Below are 17,806 nucleotides of genomic sequence, written 5' to 3'. Positions count from 1 at the left end.
TTAAGTTGCTCCTCTTGTTCATTCCATATTCCCTAACAAAGTCAACACTTACAATACCTAGGTCTGGACCCTCCTTCTTGTCACTGAGAGGACAAGGTCCCTGACTAGGAGGGAACGGAGACAAGCCAGGATTGTGCTCCCCGGACGTACCCCAGCTACAGTTCTGAGATACTATCAGTATTCCCAGTTTAGATGGGGAAGCTCTTTGAAGCTCAGTGAAGTTAGGAAACATGGCCAAGCTTATGTAGATTATAAGGCGGAGCAGCCAGAATATGATCCTTGAACTTTCCCATATTCTTTTCATTTTGCCCTTCTGCTTTCTAAAGGGCTCAGGGGACAGGTGGAGTTCATGGAGATTTGAGTGCCAGAAAGCTCCTGAAGCTAGTATTCAAGAGAAGAGCCAGAGAACTGATGTTTTTAACCAGCAGTGATTGCCCCTGCCCAAGTCCTCCCATAGGTGTGTGACAGCCTGTGTCTCTCCTACAGGCTTACAAAAGGCCTAGAGGATTCGCTTTCTGTCTCTCCCTTAGTTCGGATCTTTGTTCTTTTGTAGTGGATTGTTTGATTCCAGGCCCTATCTCAGGTTTGTCTGTTGGCTTTTTCTAGTATTTTTTATATTCTTTTTTGCAGTTGCTTCTGATGATTCCACCTTCCAGGGTTGTGGCTGGTTCCTCCTGTTGCTCCTCCTCCTCCTCCTCATCCCGTACACTGATTAGCTCCTCTCCCGCCTCTCTTAGAACCTGATCTCCCTCCAGCCTGGCGTGACCACCTTTATCATCAGATGGGAATGAAGTCTGAATGACCTTCCTGAGAGCAAAGGGGACCCGTTCCTTTGTTTCCCTGTGACCACCCTCGGACCTGACTCAGCAATCAATCTAGCCCTGGAGGAATCCAGCCTATCTGATGCAACCCCAAGTTCTCCTCAAAACCACTCCTGCCCCAGCAACCGAAGTACCTTCCCTCCTGGACCATATGAACTGACCCAGCTTTTCCCCTCTGTGGTGTGTCAAATTATGCCTTGCACCTTGGAAAGGCCATGTGAGACCATCCCAAGGTGCTGTATCTTCTACCTCATGCTGTATTTTCCCAGAATGCAGTGCATTTTTCTAGGGGAGTATCTTTAACAAAGCAGAGGGATTCTTCTAAGTTTGGCAACAGTAGGGCTTGGATGGGAGACTTCTGCATGGCAGGGTGCCAATCCTGTTTGTCCTGAAAACACGAGTGACTGGCAGATGCCATTTTGGTCCAAAAAGTTGACTTGCTTGAAATTCAACCTCAAATTCAGCTTTTAGTAAGGTCAATCTGGGGGCCAATTTGGTCTTTCTTGAGGTTGTATACTCTCATGTTTATTCAAAGAGGGACCAGGATGATAGTCATCTGAGGTTGCCATTTGCAAAGACTGAGGGTTTGGAATATTAGTTTCCCTTCGAGTGTTGGACACTGGCTTTTCACCTTTGGAGTGATTCTTTGTGAGGCCATCGCCCTGAGGCCAAAAATAACTAGGGATTTGAAATTGGGCTGGGGACAAGGTGCTAGAGTCTCAGACTCTGAAAAGGTTTCATGAGGCTATTAGTCACTCATATGTTCAGGTGTATTTTTATAAGTTTGTATGTGAGATGCATTTACCTATATGTGTCTGTTTCTCAGGAAATAGGAAACTAGAAATGGCAGATACTATGACCTCAAAAATTAAAAAAAAATTTTTTTTGAGCTGGATTAAAAACTAGGTAAGGTGCATTTGTTTACCTGCAAATGAATCATTGTAGAAATATGATCTCATGTCATCAAGAAACTTGTTTTCTAGATGAGAACTGGGAGAATCAAATGAGATACTTGGATTGAGGACTGAGTTGATTCACATTAAGTTTCTGTAAAGCAGATATAGAAGGTGTAATGTTTTGACACCTTTCCCTATCTGCTGCCTCCACTAGGCTTTTCCTGAGAATGTCCCGCAGCAATCCGATGTTATCCATATGATCTATGGGATGTCCTGTCTTGGATTGAGTTAGTTGGGAGAGACTAGAGACTACCTGCTACTGGGTGAATGAGCTTGACAGGTTCTTTGTTTTCCCCAGTTGTCACAGAGGAAGCAACAGCCAGGAAATTTTCATGTAGTGACTGCTAAGCCATAGTTAGTCCCTTAGATCTCTGCCAGGCTCCTGGATTTTGGGTACTAGCTGTATTTCAGCTTTGACTGTAATGCTTTCCAAGGTAGAGTGAGCACCCTGATCGAGGCACTGCCCATTAGTTTCCAGTGCAAAGGCGTCTCATTCCTCGTCATCACCCAGCACTCAGACAGAGCCACAGGGATGCCCTTCTCCCCGTGGCTGTGATGTTGAACAGGAGACAAGCTCTAATCTCAGGCCTTTACTGTCCTCTGAGACTGAGGCTTATAGCTTAAAGTTTGGAATGCAACACAGGAAGGGTTTTTGTATTTTTTTAAATGTGAATTTGATTATTTTATTGCTAACTTAAAAATAAATGACTTTATAATGATTGCAACAGTTCTGGCCCTTATCTCCCTGCAAACACTTGGTGATGTGGTGCCACCATGTGGTGGTTTTTGTTCAGGTTTTGGAACACAAATGGTTGTAATGGTTCACAAGTTCAAATTTTTGAAAATGGCTTCTTCACTCCCAAATAATGCAGTGTACCTGTACTTGAGTTTCAGAGTTGAGGTACTTTCTGCAAAAGAATTTGTTTACTCACGCAGAGCTATTTTTCTATAAATAGTCTGGAAACATTTCTATAAACACTCACGGTTCCAGAAGCCAGATCCATCTCTCTTTCCTTCTGCTTCTCCTCTTCCCTTCATACCCTCTTCCATGTTCAGAAGAATCATCTTCCTTTAGTCAGAACTGTCTCCTGCACAGTGATGTCATTGCTCATGTGCTTTTTCTTTCCTTGTCTGGATGAACAGAAGAAGATCATGATCATGATCTGCTGTGTTATCCTTGCGATCATCTTGGCTTCCACCATTGGGGGCATATTTGCCTGAAAAAGGTGAGCTGTCAGTGGGGAGGAGGGTCAGGTCTGCTTTCACTGGACACTCTTGTGTTCTGGGGCCTTCTCTTTGTCACCAGGTGCACTAATCTGTGTGTGATGAGGTGCTGGAATAGGTAAAGAATAGAGAAAACCAAGGAAAAGGATATTTCATGGACACATGGGTGGAGTTGGTAGCAGTCAGTGGGAGAGGAAGGGAGAAAGGCAGAAATCTGTAACTGGGTCTGGGAGCAGAACGCTTTGCACAGGTCAAGTCATTGATTCCTGCCATGAAAATTGAGCCTTGGTATCTGGGAATGGCAGAAGGAGCAAGAATTAGTTCTTGCATTAGGTGGACCCTGGACTTTTTCAAATGGGGCTGCACAGTAGATCTACATCAAATAAAGCTCTTCCCTTGGGGTTAGGATAAGTTAGTGTAGCCTGATGAATACTGTCTTACCCCTGTAGAAGAGGGATTTGTTTGAAATTCAGATACCATACTCTACAATCTATGATTTTCCCCTTCATTCTTCTGCCCTCACAGATGGATCTTCGTGGCACTTCCAATCCTTCTCCCACCTCTGTGGGGTCATCACTTCTCTACTGCAGACTCCTCATCAACTACACTTCTTTCCATTAGGAAACTTCTTAAGACACAGGGCATCAATCAGTTGCTTACTAAGTTATGCAAAGGGAGAACTTATGCAAATATGGAAATGGGAGGGGGAAGGGATGAAGGAACAGAGAGCACAGCTGTATTTACAGTTGGTTAGGCAAATGGTTTAAAGGGTGGGCCTGTGGGGTAGAGTACCTGTGGGGTACCATAGGAGATAACACCTGGAGCCCACACCGACAGGTGGCTGTGAAGAGGCAGTTCCTATAGCACACCCAGTTCAGCAGGCTCTTATGTGAACTGCTGTGAACTGACCAAGATCAGCACACTTGTTACTTCTGCTTTTAAGGCTCTTCTAGGTCTCACCCTTGACCAACTGTGTATCTTCCTCCTTTAGGGTCCAACAGTAGTCTTAAAATGGGAAGTACCAGGCCTTGTCTTGCTCACTGCTCTGTCCCCAGTGCTTAGCACAGTGCCTGCCACTCACAGGTGCCCAAATGTTTGCTGACTCAATGACCTATAATCAAGTTGTGATTTCAGTCACGGAGGCATGCTTGGGATTGCCTCTTTAAAGGCATCAATGGGAACCTGTTCTTTTCTTGTCAGAAGCTGTGTAGAGCTGCCAGCCCCAGCTGATCGATTTATATAAAATGCTCCAAACCCCGACACCCAGTCACCACAACACATGCTTTATTAAAATGCTTTTTTGTGGGTGGTGATGGTGGGGTCTTATTAGTAGTCTTTCTGTAGAGATGGTTGGTTGCAGGACGGAAGTTCACTAATGGATCCTCAACAAAAGAAACACATTTATACCACAACTGAACTTCCAGCTCAGCACACCATGCTCTGTGGTCCATACAAACAGGTGAAGGTGTAAGGAGGAATAAGTGATCACTTGCTTCACTTCTTCCTGATGTGTTGCAGGCTGAAACTGTTGGTTGGAATGCACCGGCACAAAGTGGTCCAGATGCTGTGCCCAACTCAAGGTTTTTATGTTCACCTTTAAAACTAATATGTATATTTGAGTTCCAGTATGACTTAGTGATTACATTGCAAGCAAATCACTAAAAATACATTAAAATTCACAGTATGTGACTGTTAAGGACCACCCACCTGTGCAGATGTGTACTTCTGAAAATCAATTAAATTCTTATTTTCTTTGCTGGAGATGTTATTTTTTAAGAAAGTGGGGTAAAAATGACATTTTTATCAGTGTGCTATCAATTTCTAAAAGCAAATTTCTTATAATTTATGTTTCCTTCAGTTTGAATGGGGGCAGAACCACAGGCTAGCTCTGAAATATAATCTTATTTCAAACAGGGTGCTGGAACCATTGGGATTTGAATCATATGGAGTGCTCATTCATCCAGCAGTGATAATTTGTGTGCTGCATGGCATGTGGCACTGTGCTAATCTTGCAGGGACACAAAGAACCAAATACTCTCCCTCCTTGGAGAACTCCAGACTAGGAAGCAAGGAAGCACCACATAATTTCAACTTTTGTTTTAAGTTCCTTTGCTAAAAGTTATATTCCTTGTCATATTGTCCAACATGCCCCCTTCCCAGACTGAAAGAAGGTAGGTAGCTGGCACCAATAAATATCTCTTGAATCTGTTAACCTATGAAGAGTCATGATTTTCTTTGTTATTCCAAAAGCATTTGTATCTCTAACTAGTAAGTATCATAGAAGCCAGCTTCTGAAATGTGTAGACATGAAAGGCAGGGCAGACGATTTACGTCAGACTTTCATGAGTGGTGAAACGCAAACATCTGTTTCATTCCTGAAGACATTTATTTCACAATCTACAAGAACAAAGAGCTCTTAACAACCATTCTTTATCTCTTAAGGGATTAAGGGTGACCAATAAGAAGTTATACCCTGAGGTTACACTCAAAATTTTAAAAACCAACAAATAACACACTTCTTCAGAAGTCATCCACTTCATGCTGCTGCTTGGTTATAACCTAAGAGGCACCCAGAGACTTAACAGGCAGGCTGAGGAGAAGAAGAATGCAGATCCCCCTCTCAGCAGCCCAGGTCTATGCATTCCGGTGCTCTCACTACACCCGTTCAGGCATGTAGAATTTGCCCCAGTATTGCCCCTTCTGGGTCAAATCATATGGGCTTAGTACTTTCCGAATTCCCAGCATGTTGGCAGTGGCTATACGCTCAAAGGTCCAGGGGTTTTGGTTGTTACGTTCTCTTTCCTCTTGATCTTTGCGCATCTTCTCTAGGGACTCACGACTCACAGCCTTTGCTGGGAAGGGCAACTTGTGGGCGACCTGGTTCAGGAAATGCTGTACCTCTCTGAATTCACACCGCCCCCCCATCTCAACTATGAGGCGGCCAGCCTTGACGGGTGTCACGTAGTGATCAATGGCACCTTTGCCTCCCCCCATGCGCTGCCCAATTCCTTTGCGGGTAATGGGCTTGAAAGGGGCTGGTACTCGCCATATGGCAAACATATTCTTGGGGTCCATAGAACGGTTGATTGTCAGGCGCATCATTTCAAAATGGCCCCAACGGAGATAACCACCTCCCAGTGCCTAAAAGTAAATGAGAGAATTAGAAACACATGGGAACTTAGATCTCTTTTATGGGTTTTATTATGTCTTCCCTTTTTAACCATGGTTTCACATGAAAATGAAAAAGTAAGGTGTAAAGTACTATGGAGGCAAAGCCTAGCGTACAGTAATAAAAGAGTATGGCAAACCCATTCCAGTGGTAAACCAGGGAAGACCTCTGAGGAGGTGACATTTAAAGCTGAGGACAAAATAATACTAGTTAAGGCAAAAGAAAGAGTTCTAGATAGAGGACCAGTTTATGTAAAGACCTGACAAGGCACAGAAGCCAGTATGGCTGGAGAAGTGGCATGAGGTTCTGAGAGGTCAGCAGGGGCTGATCATGCAGGCTGATGAATAAAGCCTAGTGTGCACCCGCTTGTATAGCTACTGATAATTAAGTTTTTGTGGAAGTTACCCAACAAGTAAGGGAAGAGCTGCTCCACAGCCTACGTTGTGGACAGTTTCATTTTTACTAAGTTTGAAGAGATCTCATAGTCTGGCTGGGAAAATTAGTCTCTCTCTTCTGCTTTTATATCATGGTAATTCCCCCACCCCCTTCATATTTTCACTTTCTGTGGTTTCAGGTATCCAGTCAATATTAAATATTAAATGGAATATTAAATGGAAAACTATTAAATGGAAAAATTCCAAATTAAACAATTCCTGAGTTTTAAATTGTGTGTTGTTTTGAGCAGAAAGATAAAATTATCCTGTTCCACTCCATTGCACCTGGGACATGAATTATCTTAACTGTGCTATATAGGCCACCTGTTAAGTCACTTAGTAGCCATCTAAGTTATTAGATGTACTGTCATGGTATCACAGTGCTTGTACCTAGGGTTCAGGACCATCCATAGTCTCAAGCATCTAGTGGGATACTTGGAATATATTCCCCATGGATACATACTACTGTATTTTTACTTTACATTAAATAAAAAATGTGGCTTATATGTATACAGGGTACCCAGTAGCCTCTGTGTACATCTGTTTAAAGGGGAGCTAGTGTGTGTCATCCTTGTGAGGCAGTTCTAATATAAACAGAAGGAAGAGACGAGAAGAGTTTCAAATTTTTTTTTATCTCTAGCGTCCTTCACTTACCAAAATTGCAAAATTGCCTTCTGTGAATTCAGTAGCTTCAGTGGAAGGTCCCCGTATGTCACTCAAGTTTTTAGGTTCTCTTCTTACTTTTGGTACAAGTGGTACTCTTTCAACAAATTTAAGCTTGGGCTTTTCAGGAATGGAAACATCTAAAAGGAACACAGGCAGTCAAGAGTAAGTAAAGTTACAAGTTTCAAAGAATTCATTTTCTTCTAGAAAGATTTATAATAAGTGAAGGGTTAAGAGTCATCACTGAATAATAATTTCCAAGGTATGTTACATTCTTCTTATGGATGCACTTAGTGACACTGCATTCTTCCAGTGATGACAATGGCTAATGTAATTGCTTCTAAACCTTTGAAGATAGCAAAGTTTTAACCTTAAAGCTAATATGCATTTTTTAACTCCATACTGAGCTTAATACCTATTAAAGGAATTGTTTGGAAATCATTATTTCATTTAATTTGTAAACCACTTTTATAGCCTTGGTATTTTTTTTTTTTTTAAATGTTTAACACACATACATTAAAGGGCCAAATAAAAAATACACTGTTAACTATCTGAAAGTGAATGCCTAACATAAATACATCACTAACATCACTCTCACCCAGTTCAAGAAACAGAATATAAGGCAGAAAATCTTTTTAATCTCTATTTTATAGATGAGGAACCTGAGGCCTAGAGATGTTTTATAATTTGATTCAGTCCATTCAATTAAAACAGCAAAGCCAGACAGCATAATTCTTTTTTAAAAAAGTAGTTCACTACTTTTCTGGATGGGATAGTAGAAACAATATTATATTGCATATAAAAATAACTAAGTTCTTCACTTCTGCCACATTTTTGTTGGGAAACTTATGACTTAGTTATCTTCTGATCAATGTACTGTCTTTGATATACGTATAGGCTGATATGTTGAGACCCACACAGTTCCTATGGTGTGCCACAGTGTGCGGGGTGAGGGTTGGTGGGTACAACCTCAGGCCAGAAAAATGACATCTTTATCCTCTTGACAATTTGAGGGATGGGGAACCAAACATCTTGTCATTTATGTAAAAAAATCTCTATTGCAAAACAAGTATGGCTCCATGATGGAATAATAAAACAGGAGATCTCAAGGAAATAACAAATTATCTGTGGAATTATAAAATCATTACTATTCCAGGTTATAAAAACTGCTCCTCAGCTTCCTCATGCAGCTAGCAATGAACTTGGTGATGCTTTTGACTACAAATCAGTATGTACTTTCCAGAACATAAAGTTGTTTAACAATTACATGTTGAAGACCTTCAGATATCCATGTGCTTTTCATTGTTTTGAGGTTACCAATATATTAAAAAAGAATGGCAAATTAGAGTTACAAAATTAAGGATCATTGTAAACGTTTATATTTAATTAGCACTTTACATAATATTGTTAAATGACTGCATACATGCAATCTTATTTGGAGAGAACATCAAAAGTTTGAGGCCAATTAGTTTTGGCTGAATGAACCATGGGCCACATAGCAGTGGTAGGCCACAGAGGAACTACATAGCCTTTTGATCCACTAAGAGCGGGGAACTTTTTTTTTTTTTTTCAAATTGTAACATGCATACTTTTATGCCTGTTTTATTTTTATAATACACATTTCATTTCTTTTTGTGGTGCTGGGGATTGAACCCAGGGCCTTAGGCATGCCAGGCAAGCACTCTACCACTGAGCTACGTTCCCCACGGAGCAGGGAACTTTTATGGGCTATCGTAATTTACCTCTAGTGTTCAGAACACCGGCAGTGTCATATGCCTTCGATACATTATTTATTGAATTAGTGAATGGGAATAGGGCACAAGGACACCCCGTCTCCTACTTTCTGCTGGGTTCCATCGGAGAAAAGACAAAAAAGGAAAGAATTGGACAAAACTCTCACCTTCAAAGGATGGCACCGGGAGCAGCGTCTTTAGGCCAGCACTGGCGGGCATAGGATCTATAAAGACAAATCAAGTTGAAAGAGGTGGCAAAGCCTCGGCCAAAGGTACTTCTGACAGTGTCTATTGGGTTCCATTACATGGGCGCGCAGGCTCCCAAAGAAGTCGGCCAGGAGCCACTGCTACACACGGCTGTGACCCTTTGGCAAGGGTCCCTCGGGTGGAGGTGGCGACGGGAAAGGGCAGCCCCTAACCAGCCTCAGAAGCGCACACAGTCGTCTTTGGGTTTGGGAAGATGCAGCACTGGAGGGTGGGGGAGGGAGGGGAAGCCTTCTTTAAGAACCAAAGGGGACTTCTGACCTGACGCGGACACCCGCAGGAGCGGCGCACTGGCACGAGCCAGCAGCCTCCACATGGTCGCGGGCAGTCAAATCGCCTCCGCTACCACGGCAGTTTGGTCGTTCTAGAGCCCAGTTCCAAGAACCTGCCCAGGACAGCGCTTTGCCTGGCCGGAAATTGCGTTCACGCAGGTCCAATCCGCATAATGTCCCGCCGGAAGCGGAAGAAACCCGAGCCCCAGAGTTTCATTCCGGCGCTGCTGCCTGCGAGTCCTTCGCGTCCCATCCGTCCACGCCCAAGCGACCTCTTGGCTTTGTGGCTGTTTCTACCCAGTCCCATGTCTTTCCCCGGACAAGGATGGCAGGGCTCAGGGTGTTCTCTTCGGAGTACAACACTCAAGTCCTGGGGTTAAACCCCGGGGTTCCCTTACCAAGTCAGCCCCTGACCACTCACTGCGTTTCGCCCCGTCTGGAGGGGAGCCACATTAGGACAATAGCACTGAGTGGCCATTGGCTTAACGTTTAAGCCTTGCAGTGTGTCAGACGTGCCCGCCTCGTTGTATCAGCCCTCCCAACGAATCCGGGGAGAGTAAGTCATACTCGCCTGGCCGAGTCCATCCCTAGAGTCAAAGGATTTGCCTTTCTCGGGGGTCACAGCACAGGAAAAAGGTGCAGTTGATTCCGCCGCTTACCGGTGAGGAGTTCTGCTCCCTCTAATGTTGAAGTCTGAACACTAGAGAAGGACGCCAAAGCAAGCATACTAAGCAGGTTTTATTTAGAAGTAGTAATACAGACTTCTCCAGGGAGGGAGAAGGGGGCCACGGCTGATGTTCTAAAGTCCCAAGAACTGAGCGCAGCCTACATCTTTTATAGGTTAAGGTTTCTTTCATTCTCCAGTTCTCTCCGCCTTATCTCTCCTTCCTGCTTATGTGACTAGGCCTGGTTTTGCATAAAGTAAGAAGCCAAGGTGATTCAGGCAGGTAAGGGCCCAGGGGGCATTAATTAGTAGCTCCATGCTTGCAGTCCTTGATAAGGGCAGGTAAATTTGTAATCAATGGGCTCTGGAGATCCTTGACATTCCATTCTTCCAGGGGCAGTCTTCAACTTCCAGAGGCAGATGGCTTTTATGGCCTTCATTTCCTCGATTTGACCCAATCCCCTATTTCTACACTAACCACCTGTCCCCAATTCTGGCTTCACAGTCAGGATCTGAGTACAATCTGTGACCCCACAATGGCAGTGAAAAGACAGTAGCTTAAGTTTTGTCATGCTTTGATGAAATAACATGTCGTTTTCCTGGGAGAATGTTGGGTAAATTTTTTTTTTTTTTATTTTTAAATTTTTTTGTTATTTTGATTCATTGTACACAAATGGGGTACAACTGTTGTTTCTCTGGTTGTACAGGAAGTAGAGTCACACTGCCTGTGTAATCATACATGTACATAGAGTAATGATGTTTGTCTCCTTCTATTATCTTTCCCCCCTGCCCCCCCACCCCTCTATACAACCCATCTTTCTTCCTTCTTGCCTTAACTTCCCCCTACCTTATGTATCATCATCCACTTGTCAGAGAAATCATTCAAACTTTGGTTTTTTGGGATTGGCTTATTTCACTTAGCATGATATTCTCCAACTCCATCCATTTACCTCAAATCCCATAATTTTATTCTTTTTTATGATTGAATAATATTCCCTGTGTTTCTATACCACATTTTCTTTATCCATTCATGTACTGAAGGGCATCTAGGTTGGTTCCACCATCTAGCTATTGTGAATTGAGCTGCTATAAATATTGATGTGGCTGGGTCACTGTAGTATGCTGATTTTAAGTCCTTTGGGTATAGGCCAAGGAGTGGGATACCTGGATCAAATGGTGGTTCCATTCCAGGCTTTCTAAGGAATCTCCACACTGCTTTTCAGAGTGGCTGCACCAATTTGCAATCCCACCAGCAATGTACGAGTGTACCAGGTAAATTATTTTTATGAGCCTGAACCTTTCTAATAATTAGAACAAGAGAAGATTTTTATCCAAACTCCTAAAACACAAATGGGATTAGCAAATGAAGACTGATGGCCATTGTACTTAAATCATAATCTGTGTGTCATTTTCCCCCAAGATTTGATTTCACAAGTGGCAGCAGATAAGACCCGTCATGCCTCTGGAAGTTTTGGTAGGACTCTCTATTCACAATTTGATGGACCTGCATGCTGAATCTGCTTCCAAAGAGTTAACAGACTTTATGACAGGCACCCATGACCTCATTTTAACTTGATTACCTCTGTGAAGACCCTGTCTCCAAATAAGATCATATTCCAATGACAGATTGGGGTTTAGGACTTCAGCACATTTTGGGGGGACACACTTCAGTCCACAACAGATGCCATCCCTCAGAAGTCACAAATGGTCAGGGACAGGCAAGATCTTCCTTGACAGATAAAACATGAAGTGGGCAAATAGAGACAGCCCTCACTCATTTTGTTTTCACTACCCTCTTACCTACGGCAGGACTGAGCCCGGGGAGGGAAGGAGCTCTGCCTTTGAATGGAATTCATAGTTGAGAATATTACAGTTTTGGGCATTTTAGGTACTGGTATGAGAATGTTTTCCCAGACTAGAAGTAGAAAACAATTTTAAAGTTTAAGTGGAAGATTAATGAGAAAATGGCAAAACACAACCACCAGCCTTATTGGGATGGTTGGCTAAAGTAGTACATTAAAGTTGATTTCCATTAGCATTTTCTAAGTCCCACTTACTTTAACTTAACAATTGGTTACAGATTAGTTTTCATTTCTAGGGATGACTAATATCAAGCTTTTTTGATTGTCTTTAATTTCATCCCCTGCCTTTTTTTTTTTTTTTTGCAGTACTAGGTATTAAATCCAGGCCTTGGAGCATATTAAGTAAGGACACTATGTCTAAACTACATCCCCTTTGTAGTTTCTGCATTTGAAATTTTCTTCCTTATATACTTTGTCTATATCTTAATCATACTGTTCATATTTTTTCTTATTAGTTAAAAATGGCTTGTTCTATACTAAATATATTAACTCCTACCTGGTTGTGTATGTTTTAATTTTTTTTTTTCGATTTTTTTTTGTCTGCACCATGTCTTAGTTTTTTTTTTTTTAAGTATGACCATTTCTTTTTCTGCAATAAGATCTGCCAGTAATTCTCCTAAGAGTTCTTTTTCCCCAGTACCTCCGCAACATTACAGATTTTATTTCACTGACACAAAATAACGGTATATATTTATGGAGTATGAATGCAATTTTTTTATATTAAATGTAAGATCTTCATCAAAAGAAACCATTAGAAAAGTAAAAAGCAAACCCATTCACACTGCAGGAAATGATGTTCATAACATGTACTGCAATATATGAAAAACTGCTCAACTTAGGAAAAGGGCAGACAAGAGAAAAATGGGTAAAAATCTTCAACAGATACTTTACAAAATTGTCAGTCTGCTGGAGTTAGGTCTTTTACAGGCTCTTGTGCATGTTAATACTTGATTTTTATCTTTGTAATTGAATTTTTAAATTGGTGCATTGCAGTTATACATAAAAGTGGAATCTTTGTGATATGTTCATGCCTGCAAATGGCATGCTTTGATTTATTTCATTCTGCTGTGCCTCCCCTGTCCAGTTCTTTCTCCCTCCCCTTGTTCACCTTCCTTTCCTTCATCGTTCTCACTTCTATTTTCATGAGATTCCTCCCTCCTCCACTTATACAAATTATTATTTATCTCTAACTTCCACACTTAAGAAAATATTCGACCCTTGGCTTTCTGAGTCTGGCTTATTTGATTCAGAATGATTTTCCCTAATTCCATCGAAAGATGGATTGAAAAAAACATTTTTAGTTGTAGATGGACACAATAGCTACGTTTTGTTTGTTTAGTTTTTTCATGTGGTGCTGGGGATTAAACCCAGTGCCTCACACGTCCTTGGCAAGCACTGTACCACTGAGTCACAACGCCAGCCTCAAATGTAATGTTTTGATACATGTGTATATTATGCAATAATTTTGATTGTAAGAATATGTTTATTAGGGCCAGAGTTAGAGATCTAACATAATTATTCAAGTTGAAGAGTCTCATTTAATAAATTACTTTATAATGTGCTAGATTCTACATAATTTTGGTTCCCTCTTCATATTTTATTCCATTCCTATGTTCTTAGACCAGTGCTACACTGTTTCTATTATTGTTAGTTTATTACACATTTTTATATCTGTTTGGCCATTTACACTCTTCTTTTTTTTTTTTTTTTGCTCTCTTTTCCAAAAAAGTATTCTGACTATGTTTTGCATGTTTGTTTGTCAAGATGAAATTAAGAACTGTTATATTATGTGCCATTCTATTTTTATTTTCTTGGTTAAATTAATTAATTAATTGATTATTTTCTTATGATATGACAATAGAATTTGGTCAGTATTATTCCCCAGAATTTCCCCATTCCCTTATCTCCTCCTCCTTCTGGTCCCTTTCCTCTGGTTTTCCTTCAATTTTCATTATTGGCTAAAATTCTTGTGACCCTCCCCTCCCACCAAATTATAGGGCCTGGAGATGTCATTTATTTGGTTCTAGTTTCTTAACAGTGAATTATCTTCAAACATGATATAGGTCATTGACATATCCAATTAAAGGCAAATACAGTTACATACAATTCTTAAATGGAGTGGGGCAGGGAATGTATTTGCTAGCAATGTATTTGCTTGAAGTATTTAAGACCAATCCCCTAAAGAAAGTTCAGGCTTTTCTCCCACATCTTCAATAACATTTATTGTTGCTTGTATTCTTTATAATTACCATTTTGACTGGAGTAAGATGACATCTTAGAATAGTTTTGATTTGCATTTCTCTAATTGCTAGAGAGGTTGAACATTTTTTCATACATTTGTTGATTGATTGTATTTCTTCTGTGAACTGTTTTCAGTTCTGTAGCCATTTATTGATTGGGTTATTTGCTTTTTGGTGTTAAGATTTTTTAGTTCTTTATATATCCTGGAGATTAATGCTGTATCTGAGGTTCAGGTGGCAAAGATTTTCTCCCATTTGTACATCAATGTTTATAGCAGCTCAACTCACAATAGCTAAACTGGAACCAATAGGTATCCTTCAACAGATGAATGGATAAAGAAAATGTGGTATGTATACACAATGGAATATTATTCAGCCTTAAAGAAGAATGAAATTAAGGCATCTGCTGATAAATGAATGAAGCTGGAGAATATTATACTAATTGAAATAAGCCAATCCCAAAAAACCAAAGGCCAAATATTTTCTCTGATATGCAGATGCTAATTCACAATCAGGTGGGACTAGGGAAGAATAGAGGTACTTGGAATTAGAGGGGAGTGAAGGGGGAGGGTATGGGGTACAAAGGATAATAGAAAGAATTGGATATTAATATCCTATGTAAATATATGATTATACTACTGGTGTGATTCTACCCCATAAACAACCAGAAGAATGAGAAGTTATATTCCATTTGTTTGATGTGTCAAAATGCATTCTACCATCATGTATAACTAATTAGAACAAATTTTTAAACAAGTTCAGGCTTTACCACTGGTGGCCAATAGAGGTCACAAAAATTCTTTTTATAGTCACTGCAACCAAACCCAAAGCATTGAGTCCACACATGTGATTATGAGTGGAGGGGGCTGTTACCTTTAATTCATTTTTTTTATTACAGCTAGTGTAGGGTGGGTAGCTTATTACAAGTAATTATACATATCTTCAGAAGTACAATTCTCAAAACTACTGAATTAAAATAATTGTTTGAGATTCTTCTAGGCCAGACTCCCCATTTTATGGATGAAGAAATTGATCTTTTAATTAATTAGAATCTTGACCAGGTCACTAAGCTTACTTGCTAGCATGTATAGAATGATTGATAAAAATATTTTTATTCCAAGTCCAGATTTCTTCTCATGTTGTATCTTCAGGCTATTTTTTTTTTCCCAACTGGAACTTACCTTTTCTGAACTGAAATAATTAATATATATTTTTATGCCAGGAACTGTTGGTGGGGATATATTGTTAAATGAAAGTGATTCTTTCTTGTGGAACTGTGAAAGAGTGTGCATAGAAATAGTAAAATAGTGAGAAGAACCTTGGAGGAAATGTCAGGTTCTCCCCCACCCCCTCCCCCACCCCAGTTTCTTTCTATGTATGTGCATCTACTCTTGATTTTTGTTTAGGGTTTTCAGCAATTTTGTGCTACCATTATTTTAAAAATCAGGGATATTAGTAAATCCCTTGATTAACTCTTTCTTCTTAGGTAATTTACTGGTGCTAAAGGACCAAAAGGTAGGAATCAGGGACAGAAGAAACAAGAGGATCATTGCTTGGAAAAATTCTTAAGTGGAATAATTGTTTCCAAATGAACAAGAGTAGAAATCTTTTATCTGTGAGATAATGACAAATGGAAACCAACTAGAAAGTGTATTGGCAACATAGAAAAAAAAAAAAAAACCCTGAAACGTCTTGAAAAATAGGTATATTTTATAAACAAAATTTATGTGACTTCCTGCCTCAAGGTACTGACAGGTGAATGGATTTCACAGTATGTTCTCACGTTCATCACTTATAGCAGTCAACTTTATTTTTATAGAGAATATACATTTGGGTACATTTTAAGGCATTTTGTCAAAGCAGAACTGCAACTCGTCATATCAGATCCAGCTCATCCCCCTTCTCCCAGTCTTGCCAACACACACACACACACACACACACACACACACACACAGCTTTTGGTCACACAATTTATTGTTAAGCAAAATGTCATTTTTGCTTAAAATGTTTTTCCCAGGTTCCAGTTGCTCAATTATGTGTTAAATAGCTAAAACTCAGAAAACAGTGAAACAAAACCCCCAAATCATCAGTAATTGTCTCAAACAAGCCCCCAAAACACTGGCGTGGATGATACCATAATATTGTATAGTCTTCTTCATTCACTTGGGTGAATGTCTGTTCATGTCAGCAAGTATTTATCTTCAAAGTGAATTTTAGTAACCTTTAATATCCTATTATGTGCATGTGCCAGAGTTTATATGTCCATGGTTCTATTGTTGGATGTATAGATAGCTTCTACTTTTTTCATTTATGTCTATTATACGTTAAGAGGGAACACCTTATTTATCATTCCTGAGATTTCCGTCTATTACAATGACAGTTCTGACCTTTTTGTGAAACAGATTGATTTACCTAACAGATGGCTTGGGGATGAGGGTCTGGGCCTGTGTGGTTGATTCACATCTTTTTCTTCTGGGAGCCACATTGTTACCAGTGAGCAGGTTCTTGTTTTTAAGATGCCAGGGTAGGAGGACCATGACTGGGAAATTCAGTCTGTCTAATGCTGGGGTTCAGTCTGTCTAATGCTGGGGTTCAGTCTCAGGCAAAGAATTGGGAGTGTGCCTAAGTGCTGTTATCCAACAGTCATGGTTGACATTTTGATTCTTGTGTATCGTTGTGTCCTCTTATGATTTCTCTCTTTGCATAAATTTCACAACTGGGGTTTTGTGGGTCTAGTTTGAGTACAGCCATCCCTCGATATCCTTGGGGGATTGGTTCCAGGACCCTCAGGGATTCCAAAGTCTGTGGATGCTCAAATCCCTTATATATATAATGGTGTGGTATTTGCATATGACCTAGTCATATCTTCCTGTGTGCTTTAAATCATGTACAGGTTACTTATAATACCTTAGACAATATAAATGCTATGTAAATAGTTGTTAATACTATGTTGTTTAGGGAATAACTATAAGAAAAAAGTTGGTACACGTTCATTACAAATTCAACTGAAAGTATTTTAAATCTGCACTAGGTTGAATCTGCACATTCAGAACCTGTGAATTTATAGGGCCAATTGTATATTTTAGGGCCTTTAATACAAATTTTCATATTCTTTTCTATAAAGTTTGTACCAATGTTGACTCCTATAAGCAGAGTACAGTTATGATTGTCACATAACACATTATTTATTTTTATATTATATATTGTTATAAATATGAATTATATACTAAATATATAAAATTATACAAAACATATTTCAAACCTGATTTTACCCAGAACAAGCATTAGAAATGGAAGGGGAGTTCTGAACCATCTGAGAGTTGTCATGTGAAGTCATTTTGGCCTTGTCATGTATATTTGTCTATACCTATAGGTGTAAGTTTATATTAGGTGATTTGAAAAAGGAGCATTTGGTATTAGAAACACAAATAGGACATTTCAAAAATATATCATGAGAGGTACTGGGGACTGAATTAGAATAAGATATATTCCATACTTTTAAAA

General features: G+C 40.1%; 2 protein-coding genes across 4 annotated transcripts in view; one reads left to right on the top strand and one right to left on the bottom strand.

Moving 5' to 3' along the window:
• The window catches only part of STX3 (syntaxin 3), a 42,999-nt gene extending 38,241 nt beyond the window's left edge, over positions 1–4,758 (top strand). For 2 of the 3 annotated variants that reach the window (XM_079102360.1, XM_079102357.1), the window contains one exon: positions 738–2,497. Coding sequence is in view for 1 of the 3 variants with exons in the window: in XM_079102363.1 (XP_078958489.1) it covers positions 2,921–2,998 (78 nt within the window). In the remaining 2 variants the exon portion in view is untranslated. Of the gene's footprint in view, positions 1–737; positions 2,498–2,920 lie in introns of those variants that run through there. The other variant, XM_079102363.1, reaches the window with a different exon arrangement.
• Positions 4,759–5,368: 610 nt separating this feature from the next.
• Positions 5,369–9,678, bottom strand: MRPL16 (mitochondrial ribosomal protein L16). Its single transcript, XM_079102597.1, has 4 exons — positions 9,526–9,678; positions 9,168–9,224; positions 7,259–7,407; positions 5,369–6,142 (listed from the first exon to the last, which is right to left on the bottom strand). Exons 1-4 carry the CDS (start codon positions 9,578–9,580, stop codon positions 5,657–5,659), a joined length of 747 nt encoding a protein of 248 aa, XP_078958723.1. The 5' UTR covers positions 9,581–9,678; the 3' UTR covers positions 5,369–5,656.
• Between the last annotated feature and the right edge of the window lie 8,128 nt (positions 9,679–17,806).

This window comes from Sciurus vulgaris (genome assembly GCF_902686455.1).
Source record: "Sciurus vulgaris genome assembly, chromosome: 11".
NCBI lineage: Eukaryota > Metazoa > Chordata > Mammalia > Rodentia > Sciuridae > Sciurus > Sciurus vulgaris.
This window is presented reverse-complemented; position numbering and strand designations above follow the sequence as displayed.

What these genes read in the sequence shown, in the direction of transcription:
- MRPL16 (XM_079102597.1), bottom strand. Translation starts at nt 9,580, where the DNA reads ATGTGGAGGCTGCTGGCTCGTGCCAGTGCGCCGCTCCTGCGGGTGTCC. An exon ending in CCTGCGGGTGTCCGCGTCAG is followed by an intron (nt 9,225 to 9,525) that starts GTCAGAAGTCCC and finishes TTGTCTTTATAG; the next exon opens with ATCCTATGCCCGCCAGTGCT. An exon ending in AAGGCAATTTTGCAATTTTG is followed by an intron (nt 6,143 to 7,258) that starts GTAAGTGAAGGA and finishes ATTTACTTTTAG; the next exon opens with GCACTGGGAGGTGGTTATCT.